Below are 10,482 nucleotides of genomic sequence, written 5' to 3'. Positions count from 1 at the left end.
TGTCCTGCATCAGCCCCCTTGTTTGCATCCTGTCAGTCTCAGAGGGTAAGTAGTTCTTCTCTCTTCTTGATGTACAATAAAAACCTAATAGATTTTACACTTTATTTTATTGACGCTGCAGCCGTTGTATTTTTTTTTTCTTCAGAAATCACAGAAATCAAAAACAAAAGTGTAATCCTGTTAAACTTTTATATTTTGATATTCTGAGATTTATCAAACTCACAACAATGAAAAAAAAAAAAAAAAACCTCCTAAAACGTCATCCATATGTTCCAACAATATAGGCCACAGGTTGTGCTTAATAGTCTAAAGCATGCTGAACAGAAACAGCGCCGTAGTGGAGCCTGTGAAATTCCTGCCAACCAAGCACTTTCACTTCCCTTCTTAATGCGGAGGATTGTTTTTTAAACCAGTTTCTTAAGGGTTGAAACTGCACATTTTCACGTCAGACTATGTGATCTGTTAGCAGTTATCACAGCTTAATTGGATGTTAAGTGTGCCGTATGCGTGTGCACGATTTTTAAAATTTTCCCAGTGGAGTACACCAGTCATGCACCAGTCTGTCTGGCAGATGTTTATGTCTGCAGACGTGCTTTAAAAATATGTTACAATTTCCCTTGTACAGTCATCAATTCCCACTATGTTTGTATCTGTCTAAATGGTGCAAAGATTCAGTTCCTGAAATTCGTACTTCTTCTTTCTGATCCTTCACTATCTGGACCAACATCTGTGGATAAGGATAGCTAATGTGTTTACGTGCAGTGTGCTCTCTTCTGTCTTTGTGAATTTCAAGTGTTCTGCTGCCTCCTTGTTTACTACAAATATGGATCACGTCCATCCAACCACAGAGGATTCCACAGATTACTGGGTGAGTGGATTTTTTCACTATTTTTTCATTATTATTATTTTTCCATGTGTGAAGGGCTAGCTAAGATTTCACTTTAAGATATTTTCTACGAAATACACATTACATTTCTCCACCATATAGTATTTGTTGTTGCTTCTTGCCAAAACTGCCCGAACTAAAGCTCAAGAAAAATCTTTGTTAAATTAAGATAAATGATAGGAAACCCATCATCTTTTCCTATCCTTGTTCTTCACATATTTGACAGAAGCCTGTTTCTCTCTCTTGTCAACAGGATTATGAAGATGACGAAAATTACACATTTTCCCCTAAAACAGATGGGATTTCTGCAAAACCATGCTTCCAGGAAGACATCTATGGTTTTGCGCACAAGTACTACCCCGTCGTATACAGCCTGGTGTTCGTCTTGGCTGTTATAGGCAATGTGCTGGTGCTGTGTGTGATCAGACGCTACAGAAACTCTCAGAGCGGTGGAGCTTGTGCCTTCTCTCTGACAGACACCTTCCTCCTTCACCTGGCTATTTCTGACCTCCTGCTGGCCTTCACTCTGCCCCTGTTTGCAGTGCAGTGGGCTCACCAGTGGGTGTTCGGCTTGGTCGTTTGCAAGATCTCCGGTGCCCTTTTCTCCCTGAACCGCTACAGCGGCATCCTGTTCCTGGCCTGCATCAGCTTTGACCGATACCTGGCCATCGTCCACGCCGTCAGCTCAGGCTGGAAGCGCAACACCTGCCATGCCCAGTTTGCCTGTGCCATTATCTGGGTGGTCTGCCTGGGCCTGAGTGGAGTAGATGTCGCCTTCAGACAGGTAGAGGGGGTGACCACCGCCGACCACCAGGGGCCGCCCTTGTGCCAAATGTGGTTCACTGGTAACTCAATGCAGTGGCGGGTGAGCCTGCAGTTGATCAGTGTCGTTCTGGGGTTTGGGGTCCCCCTTCTGATCATGCTCTACTGCTACATCCAGATCTTCAGGTCTCTGTGCAATGCCAGTCGTCGGCAAAAGCGCAAGTCTCTCCGCCTCATTATCTCCTTAGTGTCCGTGTTCGTTATCTGCTGGGCACCATACAACTGCTTCCAGCTGGCAGACAGCCTGCAGAGCCTGGGTGTGGTGAGCGGAGGTTGCCAGTACGGTCGTGTGGTGGACATTGGGACTCTGATCACCGAAAGCGTGGGCCTGTCTCACTGCGCCCTGAACCCTCTGCTGTACGGGTTCGTAGGGGTGAAGTTCAGGAGGGAGCTGGTCAGAATGTGTAAGGGGCTGCTGGGTCAGAGAGGCCTGCTTGGGATGGAGGGTTGGAAGCAGAGGAGGCTTAGAAAAACCACAGGCTCTTTCAGTTCTGCAGAAAGTGAAAACACCTCCTACTCTGTCATGGTGTGATATCGGTTGGCGACATGTGAAGAAAAAAATTGAGATAAAGACGCATGTGGTTTGTTGTGTAAGCGAGGTGGGGGGGGAGGTGATGCAGTGAGAGATACAACTGTGGTGAATGGAGCGAGGAGAAACTACACTGCATGTCAATTCAATTTTGACTTTAGAAATATTCTCAGAAGAGTAATGTTTCTGCCTGTTATTCATGTGTTATATTGATGCTTTGCTATCTAGTTGTTGGTATTGTGCAACTTAAAACACATTCTTCTCTTTATTCCTTAAGAACGTTGTAGTAAAATCATTATGTGGAGGTGGAGCACAGAGTGGAGCAGAAGGTCACAGCCCTATCCTGATGGTGTGACAAAACATTTCATGAGAACGCGCTGATTTTTGCGTACATACGCCAAATATTGTCAAATATCTACATTTCGTCATACCCCCCACCCAAACGCTGGTTCAGCAGTTACACACTCATATCTGACATCTGTATACTTGGAGTGTGTGTGGGGTTTTTTTTGTATCTGTTTTATCTCTCAGAAAGATTGCGATAAAAACAAGTTTAAGCTCATAAAACCGTCAAGATGACTGTGTTGATTCAAATCTGTATGTGTGGAAATTCTTTTTATAATCCTTTTTTTATGATGTAAATAAAACTGTGTGCATCAACATCGTCCTCTGTGTCGCGAAAGAGGAAATGAATATGACCAATTTTGAATTTTGTATGCAACATGAAAAGCCAGTCTCTTTTTGAGGTGCAAGTTTTTTTATAATAAATATTTTTAATACAAACAAAGCTTCACGTCTGTTGTGCATCAACCTCCCACGTTACTTCTCTGCAGGTTTACTCTGGTCAAGTTTCTTGCAGCACAGATGTCATGGTTAACAGCAATGAAGTAGTTAAGGAGCTAAAATGAACTGGGTGTACTGGAGGGACAAAGCGCTCTTCGGAGGGATGATGCATCTGGTTCTGAGTCACAGCAACACTAACAGAAGCTCCAGATAACTCAGTCTAACAGTATTTCCTCTGTCTACTTATGCTATGTTTGAAGGGCCACACATGGGGTTCCAGATTATCCTACATTATCATTAATGTAAAGAAACTGAACAGTCAAGGACCACAGCAAGTGGTTGAGTAGTCAGATCCTGTGCTTGAGTAAAGTAAGTGGTACTGCAATGTAAAAAATACTTTATAGGAAGTAATTACAAAAAGCTTTTGTAAGCAAAATGTATCTGTACCACCAAAGGTACATTTTACAGACATTCTTTAACTGCTGTCATTACTATGCACAGAGTTTTGTTGTTGGTGCCTTGATATGTAGAAAACATGTTGCAGTTGAACCAGGCAAAGCTAATTTTTACTATTCATGTTCTATTGTTTAATCTTTTAATGAAGTGATAACATGTTTTGTATATTATACATATTAAATCTGCCAAGTGCCAAGTAAATCTTGCAGTACAATTGTCTGCGACTGAGTCTCTGAGTCTGTGACAAAAAGTAGTGGAGCTGGAATCTAAAATGCTGCATTACATAAAATCTTGCATTGAACATCCTGCATAAGTAGATTAGATTAGATAAGATTGCACTCTTCACCACCAATGGGAGAACTCACTTGTTGCACCAGTACAGATACAGGAAAAGAGCACAGAAGAGCAACAGGAAGAAAAGAGAACAAACAAAATTAGAAATAGGAAGAGCTTAGAAATACAATACAATAGAGCCATACATAGTAGAGACTGTGATTTAAAATAAGAGACCTCATAGTGTCATGCAGGGGGTGAGAGGTGTTGTCCATGATGGATGTCAGCTTGGCTAACATCCTCCCCTCACCCACCTCCTCTATGGAGTCCAGTGGACCGTCCAGAACTGAGCTCGCTCTCCTGATAAGCTTGTTGAGCCTCTTCCTGTCCGCTCCAGTATAAAAGATAGCAGAAGCTACCACAGAGTCATAAGAAGTCCTGAGAAGAGCCCTGCACACTCTGAAGGATCTCAGTCTCCTCAGCAGGTGGAGGCAACTCTGTCCCGTCTTTTTTTTTTTTTTATATATATATAAATTTTTGGGCTTTTTGTCTTTTATTTTAGAGCAGTAGAGATATACAGGAAAGTGGGGGAGAAGAAGAATGGGGAGAGACCAGCGAAGGGTCGTGAGCGGGAATCAAACCCACAACCGCTGCATCAGGTAACTACAGCTCCTGTTCATGGGTCACCTGCTCAACTAGGTGAGTTATAGGGGTGCTGGACTCTGGCCCTTCTTGTACAGGACGTGGGTGTTGTCTGTCCAGTCCAGCTTATTGTTTAGGTGAACAACCAGCAATTTATAGCTCTCCACTGCCTCAATGTTCAAACCCTGAATGTTCACTGGTGTGGCATGTGACGTCTTCCTCCTGAAGTCAATCGTCATCTAAAAGTAATCAGCAAAATGTACTTTACAATTTCCCTGAGGTTTAACAATTTCCCTGAGGTTTTACGCCAAAGGGATCAATAAAGTTTTATTCTATTCTATTCTATTCTATTCTATTTCAAGTAAAAGACTTCACGGTAAAATGACCAACAAATAGCACATGTGAGGCAGCATTACTGGTGTAGCTGGACCAAAGTGGAGTTTGGTTTATATACAGTTAATACTTTATCTTAGTTCAAGTAAGTGTGTAAAAGTTTCATTTGAATTTAAAGTAGCTTTAAATGTAAAAAATAAAATAAATAAATAATAATAATAATAATAATAATAATAATAATAATAATAAACTTACATGTAGTTAAAAAAATAACAACAGTATCCTACTTAAGTAAATTTATTACATTCCCCAGCAGAACTTTATTTTTGGGGGCATCCCTCAGTTAAACACTGTGCCATGTTTTAGTGTCCTACACTCTCTAATATATATATATATATACACACACACACACACACACACCAAAAATGAATCACCCTCAACACTGATCTAAAACGACAGAGGCCTGTTTATTATATTCATCCCGACAACCTGCAAATAAGAACAAGTCTCGGCTTCTATTGTTCACGTTGGAAGCAAACACAACAGCGCCATCTATTGGAACGCGGTGCTTTGTGCGGCGCGCTGTCTGCTTTGTGTTGAAGCGCTGCGTGATGTGTCAAGTCACCCACAGGAAGCAGCGGAAGTGTGACAAAGAAGCCTTCAAAATAAGCGCCTATTTTCCACAATAGAGGCTTTGCTCTGGGGTTGCTGTGTCATTTCAGCATATCCGTATGCCTTCCACTACGGCGAAGAGATAAGAGATTTTTTAGTGTCTTTCTTTCAGATTTTCTTTTGTATACAGTGCGGTGAATTTCAGTGATAAAAACTATTTTGAAAAGCCATTTATCGTGCAACCGCCGCATTTCGTGTGACTTGACAGATCTCGGAGACGCGACACTGTGCGAGTTTTGTGACAATTGATGAACCAAAACCGTCCACTGCTACAGCAGCTAAAGTGTGTGTGAGTCCACTCTGTGTGTGTGTGAGGCGTTAAGGTTCCGGTTTGGGTGCGAAATGCGTCACTGATGTAAAACTTCCGGCCCGGTGAGCGCAGCTATTCTCATCGTCCTTTTCTTGACTTCACTTTGGCCGGTGTGTGTGTTTTTTTTTTTTCTTCGTGAAACCACCCTCAGCCAATTTAAACATGCGAGTCTCGTGTAATTACAGCTTTAATGATCCCTGAAGTTTGAGCGCAAACTCGGAAGAAGCTGTTTTTGCAGGGGTTTTTTTTACAGCTGGGCTTGACGGGCGCACGACAGCTGCGAGAGCTCATCTCGTCTTCCCTCCAAATAACAACACACCCGGTAGCTGCCGTCCAAAACCCGTCGACCCCGGTGTGAAAGGTAAGGGGCAGGTTGTTGAGTTTCATCAGACACGCAGTGAGTGCACGCTGTATGTCAGTGGAGGAAGTTGTCACATGTTTGGACACGTCTTAAAGTCGTCTCCTAATGAACTTTAGACAAAATGTGTGCCTTTCTCTTTCTGTTTAGCCTCTTGTTAGTTTGTAAGTGTGTGTGTGCGCATGAGCAAGGGGAACTCTCCATTTCAACCCACTCCACTGTTACCTCATCCAGTGACAGCGCACCATGTGAGTTTAGTATGAGTCTGAGTGTGTTTATAAAGGCTTCCCAAGGAGATATTTTAGAACATTAACACCACTGTCACCCAGCTGATACTGCACAGATAGAGACAAGTGCATTTGAACTTGTATTTTTGACATCCACGGGGAAGCACTGCAGCATTTCTGGTCTTTGTCTCCACAGCAGCTGACCATGGATGTGGATCTAGATGGACTATTTCGTCAGAACACCTCATATGACTATGACATGGACTACGAGTATAAGGATGAATTTGACTCGAGCAACAAGGCGGTGTGGATGCCGGTTCTGTATACTTTGGTGCTGATTGTAGGCCTCCTGGGGAACGTACTGCTCCTGATCATTGTGGCTCAGAGGAGGCTGCCTTCATGGAGCGTGTCAGACTTCTTTGTTGTCCACCTGAGCGCTGCGGACATCCTGCTTCTGGTGACGCTTCCCTTCTGGTCGGCACAGGCTGCTCAAAATTGGGAATGGTGCTTTGGGATCTTCTGCAAGATCTGTGGAGCTGTTTTTAATGTAAGTACTGTAAGTATTGTTTAGAAGAGGTAGAGACTGAAAGTGAAAGTCAGATCTTTCCAGTGAAGCTATGAGAATGTTGTTTTTGGATGGATTGTGTTTGGCTGTAGGCCTCTGATTTCCTGCTTAATGAAAAGTCTTGGCAGATCAGGTTTGTTGAACTTGATACTGTTGTTGAGCAAATGTACTCCCCGCCCTCCCTATCTCCTCTAGGAATTTCAGAATTTCTGGGAAGAGGAAAGTGTAGGGGAGGGGTGAAGGTTAAGTGTTAAAGATGATAGATGACAGTTTTCTTTTTCCTTTTTTTCCTAGATCAACTTCTACTGTGGGATCTTTCTGCTGGTTTGCATCACTTTAGATCGCTACCTGTCCACCATCCATGCCATCAACTTGTACTCTCACAAGAAGCCCTGGTTGGTTCACATCAGCTGCCTGTTGGTCTGGCTTGTTTCCCTTCTCCTCACCATCCCTGACTGGATTTTCCTGGTGACTGAGAGAGATTTAGCAACAGGTAGAAAATGGTGTGCGTACAGATACTCTGAATCTGTAACTGACTGGAAGTTGTTGTCACGCTTGCTCCACCACATGGTGGGCTTTGGCCTACCTGCAGGCGCCCTGATCTTCTGCTGGTCCTGTATCTTACTTCAGAGAAGCTCTAAAGGCCAAACGCAGAGATCCATCATGGTCATCCTGCCTCTGATGTTGGTATTCTTTCTCTGCTGGATGCCGTACAACATCACACTCATTGTGGACACTTCCAGGAGACGCTCTAAGGAATCTCACAATGTTTTATCTGGAAACCCTGAAGGTTCTTTGAAAACAGCTCTTGCGGCCACCTCTGCTCTGGGCTGCATTCACGCCTGCCTCAGGCCTCTGCTATATCTTGGCCTGTGTAGTAACTTCAGGAAACGGTTACTCGCCATGTTGACATTTGCTCAAGTTGAATCCAGCAATTCATTGTGGGAGCTTAATGTGGGCGAGGAAGCCCTGCCTGACCAAAGTCATGAGGGGGAAGAGCTAAAACAGATGACAAGTGAAGAGCATCAGGTGCAGACAGTTCAGTGCAGATGACTGGACAGAAATGTCATGCTGTGACTCAGAAGTGATCTGAATAATGATCCACCCCTGAGGGGAAATGTGTGTGAACTCATGCCAGTGGTTCAGAGGGTGGAGGACTACATTGTATGTTGCTATGTAATAATAGATATTTATAAGAAGGAAAAAAAAAAGACTCTGTCACATTCCGCTTTTTAATGTGAAGGTCTCAGAGCCACATCATGGTGTCATGTATTGTTATACTTTTGTTTTGTGATCACTTCTGCACAGTTTAAGCTTGATCACCTGAAGTCATGAACTGAACATATCCATCCATCCATTATCTATACACAACTTAATCCTCACCAGGGTCGCGGGGGGCTGGAGCCTAACTGAACATATCTGTATTTTCGTTGTGTAATGTTATCCTTTTAAATGAAAGCAATCTGTTTTACATTATGACCGGCCGTTACACTTCCCTTTTAACTTAGCTGCCTTGTACCTATCAGTACTTTTTCTTAGTAAACATGGTGAATTCCACAATTGCACAGTGTGTGTGTGTGTGTGTGCATGTCAGTGTATGATTACAATGCAGTTAGGGAATTTCCCTTTGGCATATCCCATAGCTTTTGTCCTTTTTGACTTCACTGTTGCAACATTAGTGTGAGGGCTGTAGGGAAACTGGATGACACAAACCGGTGATGATGTCACCAGTCAGGTGACAGATGTAGACAGAGGAGGAGGAGGAGGAGGAAGAAAAAAAGCTCTGTTGTTGCTGCAGCCCTTTTTGTAGCTCTCTGTTAAACCCTCATCAAAGAGCTTGGCTGTTTGGTGGAGAGAAAAACAGCACGTCTCCTTCAGTTAACTGGGAAATTGAGTAGGTGACAAAAGCAGGAAAGTTAAAGCAGATAAACATCTCAATGTGACGAACAACAGAATCTGTGGTTTTTAATGCTGCAAGCTGTGACCTGCCAGGCAAGCTTGATAGCTGGGCTCAAGGCATAATAATAATATTTAACCCGTGCAAATGTGACCACAAGTAGAGAGTACTGACATAGCTGGGTGCTCTTTTGGAAGCTTAGTATATAGTATTTTTACACTTAGAAACAAACTGTTTCCTCCTCTCAGCCCAGCTATTTCTCTTCCTCTTACAGCTATAAGATGGATTTATTTAGAGTTCAAGTGTCATTCGGAAAGTTGCCTAATCTGGGAAATGCCGGTTGACTGTAACAGCAGAATTCCATCATGTTTAGCACATTATGGGGTCATGGTTACTCTGGAGCATCACATTAACTTGAAGCATGATTTCCTGCTTCAGCTCAAGCTTATCTGTCAAAGACAAACAGCTGGTCATGTTTCTTTAATGAGTAACAAATACGTTATCAGCACAAACTAAACCTTTGGGAAATGGTATGGATTCTTTTAAAAAGTAAAGTAGAGTACTTTATTATTGTCAGAAAAAAAGCATGTATCATCATGACTACATGGTTAAAAACAAGAGAAGTTCATGTTGCCACATCATGCTTGATGTGCTTGAATGGGTTTGCAGCCAAGCTCTTCAATCCACTGCATTCTGTGCTGCTTCAGGGCTGAAATGTTTATAGTTTAGACACGCTGGTTGTTGCCAGGCTGATCCTGTACAGAGCAGCTACCATCCTGCTGTTAGCAAATGTTTGTCCATTGCTCAGCCTGGCATGTAAATCATGTGAGGCAGAGCGGTGGAGGCGCAGTGTGGTTTTACATGCATATTATTTGATCTGGAGAAACCTGTCTTAAGTCACATTATTTCTCTGTGTTCTTTTTTTTTTTTTGCTGTCACTTTTCTGCTTAAATCATCAGACTGAGGATGTGTCTGCTTCTTGTCTCTTCACTCAATTTCCTGTCAAAAAGATGCTATCTATTTCCACAGAAACTGCTACCTGTAGGTTTCCTTTTTTGTGTAAATCTAGCTTGTATTCTGCAATCGTCATAATGAAACCGTTCCGTACATGTTCAGGGTATATATTACATATGAAGACGTAATCGTATGTATCTAAATGTTTCACATGCACAATTTATTCCATCATGTACATAGCACTTTCAGAACTATGATCTTACCTTTACAGTGTGCAGAAATGTAGCTTTTGATCGTAAAGATTGCAATTCAGAAAACCTATGGTAATGACATTCACGGTGCATTTTGAATAAGAAACACAGAACACAAGGAGGAGATAACTTGCACCCACTTGCCTGGCTCTTTGTCCACAACAGGAATCAACATACAGTTATAGGTCTTATAGATCATTAAAAGTTGGAAGGTGGTTGAGGAGCAATAAGTAGAGCAAGAGCAGGAACATTCTCATTACAGTACCTGTAGATTATTAATTCTGTGGGCCAGTCTTTTGAACCAGCCAGCAACTAAACTCAACTGAGAAATGATAGTTTAATGTTATTCTTTGCTAATTTTCAACCTGCTCTAAATGTGTGTTTCATACAAGCAGTGATACAATTTTCACGTCATGAGGTAAAGAGTCGAGGATTGAACCCCTCTGAGGCTGGAAATGCACTCCTATGTACACTTCCATCAACCTCTGAATAGAGCAGAGGAGAACGCTATGGAGTCCCTCGGG

At 42.6% G+C, this 10,482-nt stretch overlaps 2 protein-coding genes across 3 annotated transcripts; both read left to right on the top strand.

The window, feature by feature from the left end:
* Positions 1-598: 598 nt before the first annotated feature.
* Positions 599-3,684, top strand: cxcr3.2 (chemokine (C-X-C motif) receptor 3, tandem duplicate 2). The gene is made up of 2 exons (XM_008290077.1): positions 599-868; positions 1,140-3,684. The coding sequence occupies exons 1-2, from the start codon at positions 824-826 to the stop codon at positions 2,238-2,240; spliced, it is 1,146 nt and encodes a 381-aa protein (XP_008288299.1). The 5' UTR covers positions 599-823; the 3' UTR covers positions 2,241-3,684.
* A 1,922-nt stretch (positions 3,685-5,606) lies between these two features.
* On the top strand, positions 5,607-9,658 carry LOC103363348 (C-X-C chemokine receptor type 3-like). 2 transcript variants are annotated; one of them, XM_008290076.1, is made up of 3 exons: positions 5,607-6,067; positions 6,488-6,838; positions 7,151-9,658. In XM_008290076.1, exons 2-3 carry the CDS (start codon positions 6,497-6,499, stop codon positions 7,907-7,909), a joined length of 1,101 nt encoding a protein of 366 aa, XP_008288298.1. In that variant the 5' UTR covers positions 5,607-6,067; positions 6,488-6,496; the 3' UTR covers positions 7,910-9,658. The 2 variants fall into 2 exon arrangements, with proteins under 2 accessions (XP_008288298.1, XP_008288297.1); XM_008290075.1 differs by lacking the exon at positions 5,607-6,067 and adding an exon at positions 6,087-6,312.
* Positions 9,659-10,482: the final 824 nt, after the last annotated feature.

The sequence above is a fragment of the Stegastes partitus genome, unplaced genomic scaffold (assembly GCF_000690725.1).
Source record: "Stegastes partitus isolate 25-593 unplaced genomic scaffold, Stegastes_partitus-1.0.2 Scaffold654, whole genome shotgun sequence".
NCBI classification, from domain to species: domain Eukaryota; kingdom Metazoa; phylum Chordata; class Actinopteri; family Pomacentridae; genus Stegastes; species Stegastes partitus.
This window is presented reverse-complemented; position numbering and strand designations above follow the sequence as displayed.

Excerpts from the sequence above, each read along its gene's own strand:
- LOC103363348 (XM_008290075.1), top strand. The coding sequence starts at position 6,247 with ATGAGCAAGGGGAACTCTCCATTTCAACCCACTCCACTGTTACCTCAT. Across the intron at positions 6,313-6,487 it reads ATCCAGTGACAGCGCACCAT|CAGCTGACCATGGATGTGGA; the intron begins GTGAGTTTAGTA and ends TTGTCTCCACAG. Across the intron at positions 6,839-7,150 it reads TCTGTGGAGCTGTTTTTAAT|ATCAACTTCTACTGTGGGAT; the intron begins GTAAGTACTGTA and ends TTTTTTTCCTAG.
- cxcr3.2 (XM_008290077.1), top strand. The coding sequence starts at position 824 with ATGGATCACGTCCATCCAACCACAGAGGATTCCACAGATTACTGG. Across the intron at positions 869-1,139 it reads AGGATTCCACAGATTACTGG|GATTATGAAGATGACGAAAA; the intron begins GTGAGTGGATTT and ends TCTTGTCAACAG.